Source organism: Lichenostomus cassidix, unplaced genomic scaffold, assembly GCF_008360975.1.
Source record: "Lichenostomus cassidix isolate B80296 unplaced genomic scaffold, HeHo_3.0 HiC_scaffold_851, whole genome shotgun sequence".
Classification (NCBI taxonomy): Eukaryota; Metazoa; Chordata; class Aves; order Passeriformes; family Meliphagidae; genus Lichenostomus; species Lichenostomus cassidix.
The window spans coordinates 181256-203344 of record NW_028147636.1 but is presented as its reverse complement, the minus strand read 5'-3'; the positions used below and the strand labels follow the sequence as shown (position 1 = coordinate 203344).

Below are 22089 nucleotides of genomic sequence, written 5' to 3'. Positions count from 1 at the left end.
CTTCCGGGGCTGCCCGCTTCCGGGGGGCGGAGCCTGAGAGAGCGGGACCGAGCGCTGTGGGCGCCTATGGAGACCCTATAGAGACCTATAGAGACCTATAGACACCTATGGACACCTGTAGAGACCCTATAGAGACCCTATAGATACCCTATAGAGCCGCTATGGGCACCTATAGAGACCTATAGATACCCTATAGAGCCGCTATGGGCACCTATAGAGACCCTATAGATACCTATGGATACCCTATAGACCCTGATAGAGCCCTATGGACACCTATAGAGCCCTTTAAATACCTATAGAGCCCCTATAGAGCCCTATAGATACCTATAGACACCTATGGGCGCCTATAGATACCTATGGACTCCTATAGAGCCCATATAGAACCCGATAGAGCCCCTATGGGCACCTATAGATACCTACAGACCCCTATAGAGTCCTTTAGAGCCCCTATGGACACCTGTAGAGTCCTTATGGGCACCTGTGGATACCTATAGAGCCCCTATGGACACCTATAGAGACCCTATAGACCCTGATAGAGTCCCTATGGGTGCCTATAGATACCTACAGACACCTATGGACTCTGATAGAGCCCCTATGGACACCTATAGAGACCCTATGGGCACCTGTGGATACATATAGAGCCCCTATGGACACCTATAGAGCCCCTATGGACACCTATAGATACCTACGGACCCCAACAGAGCCCTTTAGAGCCCCTATGGACACCTATAGAGACCCTATAGACCCTGATAGAGTCCCTATGGGTGCCTATAGATACCTACAGACCCCGATAGAGCCCCTATGGGCACCTATAGAGCCCCTATGGGTGCCTATAGATACCTACGGACCCCTATAGAGTCCTTTAGAGCCCCTATGGACACCTGTGGACACCTATAGAGACCCTATGGACACCTATAGAGCTCTATAGATACCTATGGACACCTATAGATACCTACGGACCCCTTTAGAGCCCTTCAGAGCCCCTATGGACCCCTATAGAGCCCCTGCTGAGCCCTATGGACCCCTATGGACACTGACAGACACCTATAGAGCCCCTGGGGATCCCTATAGAGCCCCTACAGACCCCTATAGACCCCGTATGGATCCCTATAGATACCTATAGACAGCTATGGACACCTCTAGAGCCCCTATGGACTCCTATGGACACCAATGGAGCCCTATAGAGCCCCTGCGGACCCCTATGGACTCTGACAGACACCTATAGAGCCCCTCCTGACCCCTATAGAACCCCTATAGAGCCCCTATAGACACCTATGGACCCCTATAGACACCTGTGGACCCCCATAGAACCTCTATGGGCCACTGCTGACCCCTGTGGAGCCCTATGGACCCCTGTGGACCCCTATAGAGTCCCTGCCGAGCCCTATGGGCCACTGTGGATCCCTGCAGACCCCTATGGACAGCAGCAGACACCTATAGAGCCCTGTGGAAACCTATGGACCCCTATGGGCACCTATAGAGCCCCTATGGACTGCTAGGGATACCTATAGACCCCTATAGAGCCCCGTGGGCACCTATTGAGTCCTTATGGGGCCCTATGGAGCTCCTGCTGAGCCCTGGGGACACCTATGGACCCCACGGGACACCTATAGACCCCTATGGACACATACTGACCCCTATGGAGCCCTATGGAGCTCCTGCTGACCCCTGTGGACACACCTATAGACCCCTACAGACACCTATAGACCCCTGTGGCCACCTGCTGACCCCTATAGAGTCCCTATGGGGCCCTATGGAGCTCCTGCTGACCCCTGGGGACGCCTATAGACCCCTGGGGACACCTTCAGACCCCTATGGACACCTTCAGACCCCTATAGAGCCCCTATGGAGCCCTATGGAGCACCTGCTGACCCCTATGGACACCTACTGACCCCTGAGGACACCTATGGACCCCTATAGAGCCCCTATGGAGCCCTATGGACACCTATAGACCCCTTGGGACACCTATAGACCCCTATGGACACCTGCTGACCCCTGGGGACACCTTTGGACCCCTATAGACACCTACTGACCCCTGGGGACACCTGCTGACCCCTATGGACACCTTTGGACCCCTACAGAGCCCCTATGGACACCTACAGACTCCAAGCTCACCTGGTATCCAGGTGGGAAGGTTGGGCTCCTCCCCCCTGGGCGGGGCTGCTGACAGTGGGCTGGAATTGTGGGAGTCATCCTGGAGATCCTGGTGGCCAATTGGTGGCCATGGTGGCCCTGGGGGTGTGGTCAGGGTCACTCCTGGAGACCCTGGTGGCCATGGTGGCCATGGTGGCCCTGGGGGTGTGGTCAGGGCTGGGCCACTGCAGGAGACCCTGGTGGCTCCAGAGGTGTTCCTGGAGACCTTGCTAGCCAATCAGTGGACATGGTAGCCCCTGAGGGTGTGATCAGGGCTGGGTCACTCCTGGAGATCCTGGTGGCCAATTGGTGGGGATGGTGGCCCTGGAGGTGTGGTCAGGGCTGGGTCATTGCTGGAGACCCTGGTGGCCAATCAGTGGAGATGGTGGCCCTGGGGGTGTGATCAGGGTCACTCCAGGAGATCCTGGTGGCCAATTGGTGGAGATGGTGGCCCTGGGGGTGTGGTCAGGGCTGGGTCACTCCTGGAGACCCTGGTGGCTCCAGAGGTGTTCCTGGAGACCTTGCTAGCCAATCGGTGGAGATGGTAGCCCCCCAAGGGTGTTCTCAGGGCTGAACCATTCCTGGAGACCCTGATGGGCCATGAGTGGAGATGATGTCTCCCAGAGATGTTATCAGAGCTGGGTCACTCCAGGAGATCCTGATGGGCCATGAGTGGAGATGGCCTCAGGGGCTTTGTCAGGGCTGAGTGTCTGCAATTCCATGGGTCACTCCTGGAGATCCTGATGGCCCTGGAGGTGTTATCAGGGCTAAGTAACTCCAGGAGACCCTGATGGCTCCAGAGGTGTTATCAGGGTTGAGTCTCTGGAATTCCATGAGTCACTCCAGGAGATCCTGATGGCCCAGGAGCAGAGATGACCTCCAGGGGTGTTTCAGGGCTGAGCCATTCCAGGAGATCCTGGTGGGCCATGAGTGGAGATGGCCTCAGGGGCTTTATCAGGGCTGAGTGTCTGGAGTTCCGTGGGTCATTCCTGGAGATCCTGATGGTCCTGGAGGTGTTATCAGGGCTGGGTCATTCCTGGAGACCCTGGTGGCCCCGAGGTGTTATCAGGGCTGAATCTCTGGAATTCCATGAGTCACTCCAGGGGTCCTTGATGGTCCATCAGTGGAGATGATGGCCCTGGAGGTGTTATCAGGGCTGGGTCACTCCTGGAGACCCTGATGGCCCCGAGGTGTTATCAGGGTTGAGTGTCTGGAATTCCATGGGTCACTCCAGGAGACCTTCGTGGTCCAGGAGTGGAGATGTCACCCCAGAGGTGTTATCAGGGCTGGGTCTCTGGAATTCCATGAGTCACTCCAGGAGAATCTGATGTCCCACGAGTGGAGATGATGTCCCCCAGAGATGTTCTCAGGGCTGGATCACTCCAGGAGACCCTGGTGGCCCCGAGGTGTTCTCAGGGCTGAATGTCTGCAGTTCCATGGGTCATTCCTGGACATCCTGATGGCCCACGGGTGGAGCTCATGTCCCCCAGAGGTGTTCTCAGGGCTGGATCCCACAGTAGATGACACCTCTGCCCCAGCAGCTGAACTCCTGCTGGAGATGGTGATGGAATATTTATTTCCATCCAGGAGAATTCATCCACAAATTCCAGAGATTTCTGCCCAAAATGGAGACAGAGGAGTCATGGGCTTTATTGGGATACAGGGAGAGCTCAGGGGACAGTTTCCCATGGAATCTCTCACATTTTCAGGGGGCAGAGCCTCTAAAAATCCCAATTTCCCAAACTTTCCCTTTTCCCCGTTGGCTGAGGCGCTCGAGAGGCACAGACTCCCCAAATCCCCTAAACAGACTCTCTGGTTTTGGGTTTTTTTTTTAATCTCAGTTTTTTTCTTCAAATCCAGGGATTTATCATGGCCTTGGGTGAGTCTCAGTCTGTGTCAATCCCTGGAATTCGGGAGGAGTTGCTCTGGAATTTGTGGAATTTTTTGGGTATTTTAAGCCCATTTTTTGGTGTTTCAATCCCATTTTTTTGTGTATTTCAATCCCATTTTTTGTGTATTTCAATCAGTTTTTTTAAAAAATTTTTTAATCTCATTTTTTGGGTATTTTGATCCCATTTTTTAGGTATTCCAATCCTGAGGTTTGGGTATTTCAATCCAGTTTTTTGGGTATTTTAATCCCATTTTTTAGGTATTCCAATCCTAGGTTTTGGGTATTTCAATCCTCTCTTTCAGGTATTTCAATCTTTTTTTTTGGTTCATTTCAAACCTTTCTGGGTTTGCTCTCCTTTATTCTCAGAAACTTTGCTTCCTCTGCCCTTCTGGGTTTGAACCAGATGGGAACAGCGGGTGGGGAGACCCCAAAAGGACCCCAAGGGGACCCCAAAATGTCCCCAAAGTCACAGGACACCAAGGGGACCCAAAGGGACAATGAGCTCAAAATGACCCCAGGGGGACAGAGACCTCAGGGGACAGGGACCCCAAAATGACCCCAAGAGTGACTGAGACCCCAAAGGGACAGGGACCCCAAAATGACCCCAAAGGTGACCCCAAAAGGACCCCAAAGGAGCCCCATGGGGACAGGATGACCCCAAAAGGTACTCCAGGGGGATAGGGCCCCAAAGGGACCCCAGAAGGACCCCAAAAGGGATCCCAAAAGGACCCCAAAAGGGACTCCAAGGGGACAGGATGACCCCAAAGGGACCCCAAAGAGACGCCAAAAGGACCCCAAAAGGGACTCCAAGGGGACAGGATGACCCCAAAGGGACCCCAAAAGTGACCCCCAGAACAGAGGTGACTCCAGTTTAACACAAAACACCATTACTGGGGGAGGGGCAGCACTGGGGTGGGGGAATCACCCTGGGGGTTTTGGGACCCCAAAGTCTGGGGGATCACAACCCCATTTTTGGGAAGGAGGGACACTGAAGGGTCAGACGGGATCAGGGCAGGGTCTGAGGTGGGTGGGGAGGGGTCTCAGCACCCCCAGGGTGGGTCAGAACCCCAGTTTGGGGGTCAGAACCCCAATGTGGAGGTCAGAACCCCAGTTTTGGGGGTCAAGGCACACACTGAAGGTCACACCAGGACCCAAGGGGCATTTGGGGTGACATGCAGGTGTGACCAAAACCTGCATTCCATGAGCGTTGGGGACGATGAAATAGGAAAACCTTATAAATATGATTACCTGGCAAAAGACGCTGAGAATATGGAGACTGAAATGAAGACAAGCTTTGAGTTAACGAACATCTAGAAAACTATGGTATGGCCGACTGGAGGTGATCCATGCTAAGATTTGCCTGCTGGAGAAAAATTTATTATTCGCTTAATGATTTTGTGCCTACCTAGCATGGGGGAGGATGGAGAGAAAGAGTCAAATAATTGAGAAAAACCACTGAGCATAACCGAGCATCCCGCCCTTGGACCCAGAACTGGTATAAGTGGGTTCTGAGGCTCAGATTTGGACCAAGAACCAAGGGAGCATGTGCAAGGGAACAGGGTGAACAGTTCATCCTGAGGAAGTGTGGCTAGCACAGGTCTTTCCCATGAGAATTTCTTTTGTGTTTTATAAACAAAGATAAAGTTTGGATGTTATTAAAAACAGTGTCTCGAGATTTGGACAGTTCAGGCCTGGCCAATCAGGCCTAGGGGGAGGTTTCTAACTGACCAATCTGGGTGACCTTTGAAAAGTCTATATATATGTTGGATTCAAACAATAAAGTGCTTTTTCTATGCCACGCTGAGAATCTGGGCTTTCCTTCTCTGCTAGCTGCTCAACAGCGACAAGGAAGACTATCGATTTTGCCATCATTAATTATTTGGGACCCCTGACCACAATTAGTCTGAGACACTGCACTTGCATGAGCATATTTAAATGAACTTTGAACTCATTATAATATGAAGCGGGGATAGGTAATGAATATGTATAGGGGCTTTGTCTAACTTTATGCATATGTAACCTGTAACTGTCAGAAACAATATAACTTTAGAAATTTTATTGTATCTCTCTAGCTAGTTTTACTTGACTTTACCTAGGGAAAGGAGCTTTTCTTTAGTTTTTTTTAAGAGATATAGTATCACCCTATGGAGATGGGATTAACATACCACGGATTGGGAGTAACCCCGAAGATAACCAGAGAGATAAAGACCATTAACAGAACATCTGCAGGACATTGTGGCACCAACTGAACATCCACAGGTCATGGGGTTATCTCAGACATTTACCAGATACCATCTCCAGCAGGGGGTTTTGACTATAAAATTCGGGAGAAAATTCTCTGATGTCATGTGTTCTTGGAATACTTTCCTAGGCACATCCTGGCCAGCAAATAAAGTAATGCCTGATTCTCTGTCACTTCAAATACGGTGTTAGAGGGTTTTTCTTATTTTCCCGCAGATTCGGTGACATAACCTAATATAAACCTCGTGAAGTGCCGCTGAGGTGTGCATGCCTTTGGAGGGGCTACCCGCCATGCACCCCAGCTGGAATAAACACATACCTACTTCATAACTCTCTGAGCTGTGGAGTCATTCCGTGCTTCAGTGAGACCGTGGTGAGACCATAGTGAAGCAGGTTGTCCCCCTGCAGCCCATGGGGTTCATGGGGATGCAGAGATCCACTTGCAGCCCATGGGAAGGTGACCCACGCTGGAGCGGGTGGATGCCTGGAGGAGGCTGTGATCCAGCAGGAGTCCCAGTGGAGAGAGAGACCTTGCTCCCAAGAGGGAGCAGCCTGGTCTTGGAGATCTGCACCCTGTGGATGAGGGAGCCACGCTGAAGCAGTTTTGGGAGGTTTGTCTGTCTGCGTGTGTTGGTTTGAAAACAAACCAGTGGGAGATCACAAGTCAAGATTGAAATTAAAAATAAGTGAAATAATACAAGGAAAAGCACTGACAAAGTCAGATACAACCTAACACCCTGTTATGGTGGTAGTAGCAGTCCGACTGAAGTAGTCCAGTTGAAGCGGTGATCCTGTGAAGGTCTAGTCTCCAGCTGAAGATCCAGTGGTAGCTCTGGTCCTCTGGGAACCCAGTAGACAGGGCTAGCTCAGGCAGTTCCAGGGCCAGGTTATATCCAGGTGGGAACACCTGGCTCCTCCCTTCTGGGCAGAGCATCCCACAATGGGATGAGATAAGTCCATGAGTCACACGGTGGGTCCCTGATGGCCCATTGCCTGTCATGCGGGGTGGGTCATTAGCAGCTGATAACAGCTAACGGATGGCCCATTGCCTGTCATCCGGAGTGGGTCATTAGCAGGTGATAGCAGCTAACGGCCCACAGCTGGTGGTAATAGAATACTTACATACATCTGTATTGCAACCTAGGACACTGTGGGAGGAGCTCACATTGCAGCAGTTTTGGGCAGCCTGCTGCTGGGAGATTTGGACCCATGCTGGAGGAGTTCCCAGGGAACTGTTTCCCGTGTGACATGGTGTGGTGGTTTTGATTGGCCCAAAACATCAGTGAAGTGTTTTAAACACCTAGGAGAAATTTGGACTCCTCAGAAGCTGTTGTGATAGGCCTGGGGAGGTGTCTGAGGGGTGGGGTGTGGCACAAAGATGGCTCCTGTGTGTCCTGAGTGAAAGTTCTGGAAGTTTTTACATCAAGTCCAGCAGAGCCAATCTCTGATGGCTCTGAAGGTGATGGACATGCTGCTGGCCAAGTTTGGGCCAATTGGAGGTGCTGGTTACGCCTCTGTGAAAACATATTTAAGGAGAAATCAAAACAAAGTAGGTACGCATTTCTTTCACTTTGTAGTTGCAGGAGGAGGTGAAAATATGTGAGGGAGAACAGCATGGAGAGTGCCAAGGTCAGTGAAGAAGGGGAGAGAAAGAGGTGCTCCAGTGCTCCAGGCCCTGGAGCTGAAAACTTTCTGCTAGCCATGGTGAATACTATAGGTTCGGAAGAGGGAGGGGGGAGTGAACAAAATAATGTATGAAAAGTTTATGTTTGCCTTGCATTTATCCTCCAGCTCTATTAGGTAATTAAATCACCTTTTTTTGCAACTTAAGCTTGGAGCCTGGTTGCCCTCTTTTCGTGCGTCCTCCTGGCAATGTCCTGTCATCTCAACTCATCAACCCTTTGTTAATTATTTTGTTAATTTTCAGTCTTCTCTGCCCAGCTGTAGGAGGGGAGAGCAAATGAGCAGGTCTCGAGGATGCCTGGCATTTTGGCCATCAGGGTCCAAACCACAGCAGGGGCTAACAGCTCTGCTAATTGGGCTAACAGCCCTGCTAATTGGGCCATCAGGATCTCCTGGAATTCCCCCATCCCATTGTGAGAGGCCCCGCCCAGGGGGGAGGAGCCCAACATTCCTACCTGGATATCAGGTGAGGTTGGAGCAGCACAAGGTCACCACTGCCAGTGGATCTCCAGAGGAGAAGAGCTCAGGGAGCACAGCTGGACCTCCAGAGACAGGCTGGACCTTCTGCAGGATTACTGCTCTGAGCTGACCACGTCCATCACTCCATCGAGACTGCAGTGACCATCTAACCAGACTGACCTCCAGATCTTTCTGCAGGATCACCATGTCCATCACTCCATCAGCACTGCAGTGACCATTAATCCAGATCTTTCTGCAGGATCACCACGTCCATCACTCCATCAGGACTGCAGTGACCATTCAGCCAGACTGCTGTCACCACCCTGACCCACAGGGTGGCAGGTTGAGTTCTGCCTCTGTCACAGTTTGGTGTTTCTGTGTTATAATCTTTATTTTAATTTTCCTGTTATATTGCAGTTCAGACTCCGAATCTCTCTGTTGCTTCTGTATTATTGCATTTATTTTAATTTTTTCCTGTTAAATTGCAGTTCAGACTCGGAATATCTCTTCCCGTGGAGTAAACTCCTTGGCTGGTTTGATTTCAATCAATCACAGCCAGAGGAACTCAGGAAGGAACACAGAGGAACCCAAGAAGATGCTGAGGGGAGATTGGAAGAAAAATCAAGAATTGGGAGAACGGAGAAAAGCAGGAAATGCGCCTGCTGGGGCAGATGGAAGAGGAAGAGAGATCAACCCTCACACTCCCCAGTTCATCTCCTCGGTCCCGTGGTACGTGGAACCTTCTAGAAGAGCCACAGCGAAGCGCCAGAGACCTTGGGCAGAGGAGCAGAAACCATCAAACTCCTCTGGAGAAGCTCAGCGCAGACAGAAACCATCAGAGTCCTCCAGAGCTTGGCACCAAGGAGGGTTTGAGGCCACGAGGAACCTCTGAGGAGCCTGTGAGAACTGCAGGGCTCTGAGCCACGGCAGGAAGGAGTGCACGGAGAGACCGCGGAGAGTCGGAGCGAAATTCACGGGAGGCACGGAAATGGCCCTGGAGGGAGCCGGGCAGCGCCGGGCCAGGGTGGGGTACGAGGCCAAGAGGGACAGGTGGGACAGGTGGGACCCTGAGGAGCAGCGGGAAATCATCCTGGAGTATGGCAGGGTGGATTGGGCCAGACAGGCGCTGGGAGCACAGGAGGTTCGGGAGGAGATGGAGAGAGGGAAGTGTGGGAGATACCAGAGGGGAGGAGAGGAACTGAATGCATGGGTGGGAAGGGAGCTGAGCAGAGGAGGTGGAGGTGGAAGTAGAAGTGGAGGTGGAGGTGGAAGTAGAGATGGAGGTGGAGGTGGACATGGAGGTGGAGATGGGAATGGAGACAGAGATGGAGATGAAGATGGAGATGAAGATGAAGACAAACCTGCAGATGACATCGATACTCCTGGGCAGAACTTCACCTCCAAGAGACTCATCGCGGTTCGGAATTTACGCATTCGGGAAGATACTGCTAAGTATTTGAGGAACTTGGATCCCAACTCTGCTCACTACGACCCCAAATCCAGAGCCATGAGGGAAAACCCTCACACCAACACGGACAGGGACCTGGCTGGGGTTGGTGACACCGGTGACAATGCCATTCGTGGCACAGGTGACGCCGTTTCCATGGCAAAGACCCAGCTCTTTGTCTGGGAGGCTCAGCGCAGAGGAGTTGAGGTTCATCTCCAGGCTGATCCCACAAAATCCGAGCTCCTCTACAAATCTTTCCAAGCGAAACAGGAAGATTTGGAGATGCAGCGGAAAGAAAGGATCCTGGAGAAGTACGGAGGGCGAGAACATCTGGATGTTCCACCAGCTGAGCTGCTGTTGGGTCAAACTGAGGGTTACATGGAATATTCCAGGCAAGGGAAGCTCATCCGAGGAGGAGAGAAAGCTCTTGCTTGCTCTGAGTATGAGGAGGATGTGAAGATCAACAACCATCAGTGCGTTTGGGGTTCGTTTTGGGAACAAGGCAGGTGGGGTTACAGGTGCTGCTGCTCCTTTGTCAAGGATTCCTGCTGCTCAGGGGGAGCTGGGAAGGAAATCCCAAATCCAGGAGAGGGTTTAGTGGGAGAGCAGCTTGGGCAGGAGGAACGTGAGAGAAACCCCAAAACACCAACAGGGATCCGCCGAGGGAAACGGCACAAGGAAAGTCATCAGGATGGTTAGGTGATGGTGGATTTTGGGAGGTGGAAAAGTTGTTGTTTGTGACTTAAACATCTTCCTGAATGAAAGGAATAAGGGAATGATCCATGACCTCTGCCTTTGTTCATGAATGAAGTTACAGGACTCCTCTGTCTCCCTTTTGGACATCAACCTCTGCTGTGTGTGGATTGATTTTCCTGCCAATGAAGGAATTTTTGTTATTCTGTCAAAACTGCATTGCAAAAGCTGCAGAGGACAGAGCGCAGCCTGGATGGAGCTCTGGCTGAGGAACAACTCTGGGCTGGGAGAGGAGAATCCAGTCTGGGGAGAACCTCGGGCTGTGTGGTGAAAAACGTCGAAATGCAGAGAAACTCAGCTGAAGGAACCCCTTTGTTGGAAAACACAATTATAAAATGTTTTGGTTTATAACTTTAGTCAGCTTTCACAGAATTGGAAGAGACCTTTGATATCATCAAGTCCAACTTATGTTTGCTGAAGTTTCCTGTGTTGGAAAACATACCAATTATATTTTAATTTAATTTTATAACTTTAGTCAGGTCTCACAGAATTGGAAAAGACCTTTGATAGCATCAAGTCCAACCTATATTGGAGGAAGGGAATTAGAGTTTCTTTCCAGGGCATTTTTCCACCAGGTGAGGTCATTGGTGGTCATTAGCTGACCATTGTTAATTGACTATCATTAGCTGACCACCATTAACTGACTGACCACCATTGACCACCATTAGGTGACCACTGTTAACTGACCACCATTAGCTGACCATCATTAATTAACCTTCACTCCAAACTTCATCCCTGGCTGGTCAGAGATATTATGGACCATTAACTGACCATCATTAGCTGACCATCATTAATTGACCGTTAGCTTACCATTGTTAGCTGACCACCATTAATTAACCGTCACTCCAAACCTCATCCCTGGCTGGTCAGAGACATTATGGACCATCAGGTGACCATCATGAGGTGACCATTGTTAGCTTACCATTGTTAGCTGACCATCATTAATTAACCATCATGCCAAACCTCATCCCTGGCTGGTCAGAGACAATTATGGACCATTAACTGACCATCATTAGCTGACCATCATTAATTGACCGTTAGCTTACCATTGTTAGCTGACCACCATTAACTAACCATCACTCCAAACCTCATCCCTGGCTGGTCAGAGACATTATGGACCATTAACTGACCATCATTAACTGGCCATCATTAATTAACCATCACTCCAAACCTCACACCTGCTCTGGAAAAAGCCTGATAACGAGGAGGAGCTAATTAGCCTCAGGGGCAAAATAAACCAAGTGTAACCAAGAGGAAACAATTAGCAACAAGAACTTTTATTATGATGTCACTGGGCAGTGATGAACATCAAACTAATGAATCTCTGTGGGGTTTGGGATGTAAAAAATGTGGGGAAAATCTAATAAAAGTCATGAGTCATGGGATGATTGTCCCTCCACCCCGGGCTGAGGAGGAGAGGATTTGAGGAACATTCTGGAAATGAAGGATGCCTTGACTCTCTCGTGGTAAAATGGTTTTTTGGTTTTCCCGTAGTTTTGGGGACAAAGCACACGTTTTAGGGTCAGAACAGGAGCCAGGAGGGGTTTGGGGTGGGTGGGAGGGTCAGAACCCCAAATGGGAGAGGTCAAGGCACACATTTTAGGGTTAAAACAATATTTAAGGATCCCAAAGAGGGGTTGGGGTGATACCCTGGGTGGGTTTGGGGTCTCAATCCCCCCAGTGGGGTCTTAGAACCCCAAACAGGGGTGGTAGAATCCAAAAAAAGGGGGGGTCAAGGCACATATTTTAGGGTTCAAACAATATTTTAGTATCCAAGGCGGTTTGGGGTCACACCAATGGGTGGGTTTGGGGTCACCCATGGTGGGTTTGGGGTCTCAGCCCCTCGGGGGGATCAGAACCCTAAAGGGGAGCAGTCTGAACCCAAAATTGGAGGTCAAGGTACACATTTTAGAGTCAGAACGGAATCCAAGGTGTGTTTAGGGTCACCCTTGGGTATATTTGGGGTCACCCCGGGTGGATTTGGGGTGGATTTGGCATCACCAATGGATATGTTTGGAGTGACACCCCCGGGTGTGTTTGGGGTCACCCATGGGTGTGTTTAGGAAGGATTTGGGGTCACCCATGGTGTGTTTGGGGTCATCAATGGACAGGTTTGGGGTGGATTTCGGGTGATACCCCTGGGTTGATTTGGGGTCACCAATGGATAGGTTTGGGGTCACACCCCCAGGTGTGTTTGGGGTCACCCATGGGTGTGTTTAGGGAGGATTTGGGGTCACCCCAGGCAGCTTTGGGGTCACCCTGGTGTGTTTGGGGTCACCCATGGGTGGGTTTGGGGTAACACTCCAGGGTGTGTTTGGGGTCACCTCTGGGTTCATTTGGGGTCACCTATGAGTGTGTTTGGGGTGGGTTTGGGGTCACCCTAGGCAGGTTTGGGGTGGATTTGGGGTCACCAATGGATGGGTTTGGGGTGGATTTGGGGTCACCCTGGCGGGTTTGGGGTCACCAATGAATAGGTTTGGGGTGTGTTTGGGGTCACCCTGGTGTGTTTGGGGTCACCCTGGTGTGTTTGGGGTGGATTTGGGGTCACCCATGGGTGGATTTGGGGTCACCCTGGCAGGTCTGGGGTGTGTTTAGGGTCACCAACGAATACATTTGGGCTGTATTTGGGGTCACCCCGGCGGGTTTGGGGTCACCAATGAATAGGTTTGGGGTGTGTTTGGGGTCACCCCGGTGGGTCTGGGGTCATCCATGGGTGGATTTGGGGTCCCCCCGCTGTGTTTGGGGTCTCCCAGCCCCTCACTTGCGGCCGCGCTGCTTCATGTGCTGCACGAAGTAGTCGTTGCAGGCGATGGTGAGCCCGGCGATGAGCGAGAAGAAGCCCTGGAAGCCAACGCGGCCATCGCGGCTCTGCTCCACGTCCCGCAGGATGCGCTCCAGGGCCTGGGGATCCTGCTGATTCTGGGGGAAAAAACGGGAAAAAAGGGTAAAAATCTGCTCCACGTCCCGCAGGATGCGCTCCAGGGCCTGCGGGTCCCGCTGGTTCTGGGGGAAAAACATGGAAAAATGGGTAAAAATGGGGAAAAATGGGTAAAAATCTGCTCCACGTCCCGCAGGATGCGCTCCAGGGCCTGCGGGTCCCGCTGGTTCTGGGGGAAAAACATGGAAAAATGGGTAAAAATCTGCTCCAGGGCCTGGGGATCCCGCTGGTTCTGGGGGAAAAACAGGGAAAATTGGGTAAAAATGGGGAAAAATGGGTAAAAATCTGCTCCACGTCCCGCAGGATGCGCTCCAGGGCCTGGGGATCCCGCTGATTCTGGGGGAAAAACGGGAAAAATGGGTAAAAATCTGCTCCACGTCCCGCAGGATGCGCTCCAGGGACTGCAGGTCCCGCTGGTTCTGGGGGAAAAAACACAGAAAATGAGAAAAACAGTGAAAAATCTGCTCCAGGGCCTGCGGGTCCCGCTGGTTCTGGGGGAAAAAACGGGAAAATTGGTGAAAAATCTGCTCCACGTCCCGCAGGATGCGCTCCAGGGCCTGCGGGTCCCGCTGGTTCTGGGGGAAAAACATGGAAAATTGGGTAAAAAAGGTTAAAAATCTGCTCCACGTCCCACAGAATGCACTCCAGGGCCTGGGGATCCCACTGGTTCTGGGGGAAAAATGAGTAAAAATGGGGAAAAATCTGCTCCAGGGCCTGGGGATCCCACTGGTTCTGGGGGAAAATGGGAAAAAATGGGTAAAAAAGGGGATAAATCTGCTCCAGAGCCTGCAGGTCCCACTGGTTCTGGGGGAAAACATGGGAAAAATGGGAAAAGAAGGTGGGGAGAAGGGAGATCATGGGAAGGTTTGATCCCAGGGTTTTATGGGATTTGTTCCTGGGGTGATGTGGAGTGCAGTCTGGGGTTCTGTGGGGTTTAATCCCAGGGTTTATAGGATCCAATCCCAGGATTTTATAGGAACCAATCCCAGGGTTTATAGGATTCAGTCCTGGGGTTTATAGGGATTGATCCCGGGGTTTATAGGATCCAATTCCAGGGTCTATAGGGATTGAGCCCAAGGTTTATAGGAACCAATCCCAGGGTCTATAGGATCCAATCCCAGGGTCTATAGGGTTTGACCCCACGGTTTATAGGATCCAATCCCAGAGCTCTATAGGGTTTGATCCCAGCACTCAGTAGGATCTGGTTCCTGGGTTTATAGGACCCAATTCTAGGGTTTACAAGGTTTGACCCCAGGGTTTATAGGATCTAATCCCAGGGTCTATAGGATCCAATTCTAGGGTTTACAGGGTTTGACCCCAGGGTCTATAGGATCCACTCCTGGGGTCTATAGGGTTTGACCCCAGGGTTTATAGGATCCAATCCCAGGGTCTATAGGGTTTGACCCTGGGATTCTATAGGATCCAATCCCAGGGTCTATAGGGTTTGATCTCAGGGTCTATAGGATTCAATCCCAGGGTCTATAGGGTTTGCCCCCGGGGTTTATAGGATCCAATTCCAAGGTCTATAGGATCTAATCCCAGGGTCGATAGGGTTTGCCCCTGGGATTTATAGGATCCAATCCCAAGGTCTATAGGATCTAATCCCAGGGTCTATAGGGTTTGCCCCCGGGGTCTGTAGGATGTCCCACCTCGAGGAAGCCCGGGAACTCCTTGTCCATCAGCGCCCGCAGGTCCTCCTTGGCCAGGTGCTCCTTGTCCCCAGCGTACTTGTGGAAGGTGAACATCAGCGTCTCCATGGCGTGCTCCAGCTGCGACGGCATCCTGGGCTGGGGAGGGAGGGGAGAGGGATCCTGAATTCCAGGGGGAATCCCTAAATTCCCAAATGGAAACCTGGAATTCCAGGGGGAAACCCCAAATTGCCAGTGGGAAACCCGGAATTCCAGAGGGAATCCCCAGTTCCCAGTGGGAAACCAGGAATTACAGAGGGAAACCCCAAATTCCTAATTGGAAACCCGAAATTCCAAGTGGGAAACCCCAAATTCCCAATTGGAAACCTGGAATTCCAGAGGGAAACCCAAATTCCCAGTGGGAATCCCAAAATTCCAGTGGGAAACCCAAATTCAGACATTGGGAATTTTTGAATTCTACAGGGAAACCCGAATTCCCAGAGGAAATCCCCAATTCCAGGGGGAATCCTCAATTCCCAACTGGAAACCCAGAATTCCAGCGGGAAACTCCAAATTGCCAGAGGGAAACCCAAATTCCCAGGGGGAATCCTGAATTCCCAGGGGGAAACCCAGAATTCCAAGTGGGAAACCCAAATTCCTAATTGGGAACCCCAGAATTCCAGAGGGAAACCCCAAATTCCCAGTTGGAAACCAGGAATTACAGAGGGAAACCCCAAATTCCTAATTGGAAACCCGAAATTCCAAGTGGGAAACCCCAAATTCCCAATTGGAAACCCGGAATTCCAGAGGGAATCCCCAAATTGCCAGTGGGAACCCTGAATTCCAGGGGGAAACCCGAATTCCCAATTGGAAACCCAGAATTACAGAGGAAAACCCCAAATTCCCAGTGGGAATCCCCAATTCCAGAGGGAATCCCAAATTCCAGGGGGAATCCTCAATTCCCAGGGGGTATCCCCAATTTCCCAATTGGAAACCCGGAATTCCAGAGGGAAACCCCAAATTCCCAGGGGGAATACTGAATTCCAGAGGGAATCCCGAATTCCCAGGAGGAAACCCGGAATTGCAAGTGAGAAACCCAAATTCCTAATTGGAAACCCGGAATTCCAGAGGGAAACCCCAAATTGCCAGTGGGAACCCTGGAATTCCAGAGGGAATCCCCAATTCCAGGGGGAATCCTCAATCCCAGAGGGAAACCCCAAATTGCCAGTGGGAAACCCAGAATTCCAGAGGGAATCCCGGAATTCCAAGTGGGAAGCCCAAATTCCTGTCTGGAAACCCAGAATTACAGAGGAAAACCCAAACTGCCAGTGGAAAACCCAAATTCAGACAATGGGAATTCTGGAATTCTAGAGGGAATCCCAAAATTCCCAATGGGAAACCCCAAATTCCCAGTGGGAAACCCAGAATTCCCAATGGGGATCCCAAATTCAGACAGGGAATCCTGAAATTCCCAGTGGGAAACTCGAATTCAGACAGGGAATCCCAAAATTCGCCATGGAAACCCTGAAATTCCTAGGGGGAATCCCAGAAATCCAGCGGGAAATCCAGAATTCCCAGTGGGGATCCCAAACTCAGCCAGGCAATCCCAAAATTCCCAATGGGAAACCCAGAATTCCCAACAGAAACCCCAAATTCAGACAGGGAATCCCGGAATTCCCAATGGGAACACCAAAATTCCTCCTGGGAACCTCAAAACTCCCCCTTGGAACTTCGAAATTCCTTCCTGGGAACCCAAAATTTTTTCTGGAAGCCCCAAAAATCCTTCTGGGAACCTCAAAATATTCCCCAGGAATTTGAAAATCCCCCTCGGAACCCCAAAAGTCCACCCGGGAACCCCAAATCCCCTCATTGACCACCCAAAATTCCTCCTAGGAATGTCAAAATCCCCTCCTGGACTCCCCAAAAATTCCTCCTGGGAACCCCAAAAATCATGCTGGGAACCCCAAAATTCCTCCTGGGCATTCCAGAATCCCCCTGGGCACCCCAAAATTCCTGCTGGGAATGCCAAAATTTCTCCTGGCAACCCCAAAAATCCACCCGGGGACCCCAAAATTCCTCCTGGGAACTCCAAAACTCCTCCTGGGCACCCCAGACTCCCCCTGGGCACATCAGAATTCCACCCGGGAACCCCAAAATCCCATCCTGGACCCCCCAAATTCCTCCAGTGAACCCCAAAATTCCTCCTGGGAACCCCAAAATCCCTCCGGCACTCCCTAAATTCCCCCCAGGAATGTCAAAATCTCCGCCTGGATGCCCCAAAAATCCCATCCTGGACCCCCCAAAATTCCACCCGGGAACCCCAAAAGTCCACCCGGGAACCCCAAAATCCCTGCTGGGCACCCCAAATCCCCCCCAGGATCCCCAAATTCCCCAAATCCCTGCGGCACTCCCTAACTCCTCCCCGCGGCGCCGAGCGGATTTTCCAGGCTGGAGCTCCGCGGTGACTCAGCGCGGGGGGGACAGGGGGGGACAGGGGGACACGGCCGAGGGTGTGGCCAGTGTCCCCTCCCCCTTTGGGGACATCCCGAGGCGGGGGACAAGGCCTGAGGGTGTGGCTCGAGTGTCCCCCGAGTTTGGGGACATCCCGAAAGTGACCGGGGGGGGAAAAGGGGGGGACAGGCAGGCCACACCCTCGGAAGTGTCCCCTCTGCTTTGGGGACATCCCGGGGGGACAGGGGGACACGGCCGAGGGTGTGGCCAGTGTCCCCTCCCCCTTTGGGGACATCCCGGCGGGGGACAGGGCCTGAGGGTGTGGCCCGAGTGTCCCCACACGTTGGGGACATCCCGAAAATGACTCGAGGGGAGGAAAAGCGGGACATGTCCGCTTTGGGGACATCCCAAAAGTGACTCGGGGGTAGGGGACACTTTTGGGGACACCCTGGTGACACGGGGGGGACAGGAGGGGACACGTGGGGTTTGGGATGTCCCCAACTGATGGGACACGCTGGCCACACCCTCGGAAGTGTCCCCAGCTTTGGGGACATCCCGGGGGGACAGAAGAGGGACACCTCCGGGGTGTGGCCGACTGTCCCCTCCCCCCAGTTTGGGGACACTCCGGTAGTGACTCGGCGGGGACAGGGGGGGTTTGGGGTGTCCCCCAAGCGGGGCGACACTCTGGCCACACTCTCGGACGTGTCCCCTCCTGTCCCCCCCTGAGTCAGCAGGGTGTCCCCAAGGGGAGGGAAGGAGGCCCGAGGGTGTGGCCCGAGTGTCCCCTCCCCCTTTGGGGACCCCCGGAGTGACTCACGGGGGGCGTTCCCTCTGCCCCGCCCTGGGTGGGGACTCTGCCTCAGTTTCCCTTTTTCTGTTCCCCTTTTCGAGCCTCAAAAAAATGGGAAACCTCCCCAAAAAAACCCAAATCCCAAAAAAACCAAAATCCCCAAAACCCAAAATCCCAAAAAAACCAAAATCCCAAAAACCTAAAATCCAAAAAAAACCAAAATCCCAAAAAAACCAAAATCCCAAAAAACCAAAATCCCAAAAAAACCCAAAATCCCAAAAAAGGGGTTTTTTTTCCTTTCAAAAAAGGAGGCAATCCGCCCAAAAACAGGGGGAAAATCACCCCAAAAAAGGGGGAAATTACCCCAAAATGGAGGAAAACCCCACAAAATAAGGGGGACAGCCCCAAAAAAATGGGAAGCATCCCCAAAATAGAGGGGAATCCCCACAAGGAAAGGGGGAAACCTCCCAAAAAGCGGGAACCCCCTCCCCAAAAAAAAGGGTTTTTAGGTGGGACAAATCCTCTGAATTTGGCTGCAGGGATGGAGAACCCCAAAATGGGGCTGTAGGATTGAACCCCCCAATGCGGGATTTAGGGCTGGGGTCCCCCAAAATTCGGTGGAGGATTGATCCCCCCCAAAGCTGGATTTGGAGCTGGGGTCCCCCAAAATTTGGTACAGGATTGAGCCCCCCAAAATCGGTATTTGGGGTCCTTCTGAGTTCCCCCCAGGCGGGATTTGGGGCTGGGGTCCCCCAAAGTGCGGGGCAGGATTAAACCCCCAGGAGGGATTTGGGGTCCCTTTAGGGTCCCCCCAGGCAGAATTTGGGGTCCCTTTGGGGTCCCCCCAGGCGGTATTTAGGTCCCTTTGAGTTCCCCCCAGGCGGGATTTGGGGCTGGAGTCCCGCCAAAATTTGGGGCAGGACTGAGCCCCCCCAGCGGTTTTTGGGGTCCCTTTAGGGTCCCTCCAGGCGGTATTTAGGGCTGGGGTCTCCCAGCGATATTTGGGGTCCCTTTGAGGTCCCCCAGGCGGTATTTGGGGTCCCCAGGTGGTATTTGGGGTCCCCTTAGGGTCCCCAGACGGTACTTGGGATCCCCGAGCAGTATTTAGGGTCCCTTTAGGATCCCCCCGGGCGATATTTGGGATCCCTTTAGGCTCCCCTCAGGCAGTATTTGGGATCCCTCTAGGATCCCCCAGGCGGTATTTGGGGTCCATTTGGGATCCCCAGGAGGTATTTGGGGTCCCTTCAGGCTCCCCCGGCGGTATTTAGGGTTCCCCGAGCAGTATTTGGGGTCCCCCGGCGGTATTTGGGGTCCCTTTAGGGTCTCCCGGCGGTATTTAGGTTCCCAGGCGCTATTTGGGGTCCCTTTGGACTCCCCCCAGGCGGTATTTAGAGCTGGGGTCCCTCCAAGAGGTATTTGGGGTCTCCCGGCGGGATTTGGGGTCTCCAGGAGGCATTTAGGCTCCCCCGGCGGTATTTAGGGTTCCCGTTCCCGCTCTCACCGTGTTTCCTCTCTCTCTCTCTCTCTCTCTCGGTGCTCCGGCAGCTCGGCGGGCAGTGCAGTACAGTGCAGGGCAGTGCAGTGCAGGGCGCGGCTCGGCTCGGCGCGGCTCGGCGCGGCTCGGCCCGGGATAGGCACGGCGGGGGCGGGCCGGCCGGCCGGGGGGCGCGGGGGGAGCGCTGAGTCACCGGGGACAGGGACAGCGCCCGGGACAGCGCCCCGCCCCGAGCCTGCCACCCACCGGGAGCGGCAACCGCACCGGGACACCCACCGGACACCGGGACAGCCAGGGATACCCACCGGACACTGGGGACAGCCAGGGACACCCACCGGACACTGGGGATACCCGCACCGGACACGCCCCGGGACCCCAACCGGACACCGGGGACCTTCCGGGACCCCAACCGGACACCGGGGATACCCTTACACGACACCGGGAACAGCCCCGGGACCCCAACCGGACACTGGGGACCCTCCGGGACCCCCCCGGACACGGGGGATACCCTCGGGGACCCCAACTGGACACGGGGGACCTTCTGGGACCCCAACCGGACACTGGACGTGCCCCGGGACCCCCAAAGGACACAGGGGATACCCTCGAGGACCCCAACCGGACACCGGGGACCTTCCGAGACCCCAACTGGACACTGGGGACACCCCCGGGACTCCGACCGGACACCGGGGATACCCTTACAGGACACCGGGAACCCTCTGGGACCCCAACCGGACACCGGAGACCCTCCGGACACAGGGGATACCCTCACCGGACACAGGGGACCCTCCGGGACCCCAACCGGACACTGGAGATACCCCTCGGGACACCGGGGACCCTCCGGACCCTCCCCGTGCTCTTCCGGACACGTGGACCTCCCCGCTGGACACTGGGGACACCCCGGGGTCACCCACCGGACACCGGGGACACTCCGGACCCCCCGTGTCCCCTCTCGGCCATTGGGGACCACCCGGACATTCCGCACCGGGAAACGCCCAGTGTCCATCCCGTGTCCATCCCGTGTCCATCCCGTGTCCATCCCGCCGGACAGCGGGGACTCTCCGGTCACCCCAGACCTCCTCCGGACACCTGGACCCCCTCGGGACCCCTGTGTCTCCCCATGTCCCCTCCGTGTCCCCAAGCCCGGGCTGTCCCCCCCGTTTCTGCCCCCCCAGGGCTCGGCGCCGGGCTGGCGCGTGCCGCGCTCATTATGTTAATTACAGCTAATTGGGTGTGGGGCGTGGGGCCCTGCGGGTGTACCGCACCGGGCAGGGAGGCGACACGCCCGGGCCACCCCCGGTGCCATCGCTGAGGGGACACGCCCGGTGTCATTGTCCCCACCCCGCCCGGGTCACCCCCGTGTCGCATTGTCACCCCCCTGTCCCCAGCCCGTCCCCACCCAGAGAGGGCAAAGGTCAAGTGCCACACCCTGGGTGGGGGCGGGGAGCGCTGGGGTGATGGGCAGGGAGGGAGTGGCACCGCCCCACCCCCCCTTTGTCGCCAGGGTGGCCTCAGTGTCGCCTCCCTGTCGCCAGGGTGGCCTCCTTGTCGCCTCCTCTGATAGGGGTTCCTCCCTTGTCCCCACAGCCCCACCTTGTCCCGAATTGTCCCCGCTGTCCCCGTGACACTGCGATTGTCCTCACAGCCCCACCTTGTTCCTTATTGTCCCCTTGTGCCCTCATTGTCCCCTCACTGTCCCTCACGCCCCTCACCCCCACCCAGCCCCCTCAACCAACCCCACCCCAGCGCTCTCACAGCAACCCCCCACCCCCATCCCCACTCTGCCCTCCTCCTCCCCTCCCTCAGTCCCCAAAACTCCCCAAAAAACCCCAAAACGCCCCAAAATCTCCTCCTAACCCCCCCGGCCTCTCCTTTCCGACCGCTGCGCCCTCAGTTAAGATGGCGGCGCCTCCGCCTCACCGTTTCCAAGATGGCGGCCAGGCCGCCACGCGTCCGCGCGCTGCCAGGCTGCCCTCACCCAACATGGCGCCCACCCTCCCATATTAACCAATGGCGCTGAAGCCAACGCGGAGTAACCCGGATGTATCCTCCATATTGCCCTCACCCAACATGGCGCCGCCCCTCCAGTGTTTCCCTATGGGCGTGAAGCCGCGGCGGGGAGCGCGATGCCCGGATGTGGGCGTGGCCTAATCGGTAGGCGGAGCCTCAGCCTGCCGGAAGTT

General features: G+C 54.0%; 1 protein-coding gene and 1 pseudogene across 4 annotated transcripts; one reads left to right on the top strand and one right to left on the bottom strand.

Moving 5' to 3' along the window:
- Positions 1-2223: 2223 nt before the first annotated feature.
- On the top strand, positions 2224-10777 carry LOC146421018 (pre-mRNA-splicing factor SLU7 pseudogene; annotated as a pseudogene).
- Positions 10778-12742: 1965 nt separating this feature from the next.
- Positions 12743-20166, bottom strand: LOC146421017 (protein S100-A10). 4 transcript variants are annotated; one of them, XR_014848859.1, is made up of 6 exons: positions 19916-20161; positions 15195-15332; positions 13760-13777; positions 13361-13508; positions 13019-13128; positions 12743-12931 (listed from the first exon to the last, which is right to left on the bottom strand). XR_014848859.1 is itself a non-coding variant. In XM_085047786.1 (5 exons), exons 2-4 carry the CDS (start codon positions 15324-15326, stop codon positions 13365-13367), a joined length of 294 nt encoding a protein of 97 aa, XP_084903912.1. In that variant the 5' UTR covers positions 15327-15332; positions 19916-20161; the 3' UTR covers positions 13011-13128; positions 13361-13364. The 4 variants fall into 4 exon arrangements, 2 of the variants coding, with proteins under 2 accessions (XP_084903913.1, XP_084903912.1); XR_014848860.1 differs by having other exon boundaries at positions 13052-13128; XM_085047786.1 differs by lacking the exon at positions 12743-12931 and having other exon boundaries at positions 13011-13128.
- Between the last annotated feature and the right edge of the window lie 1923 nt (positions 20167-22089).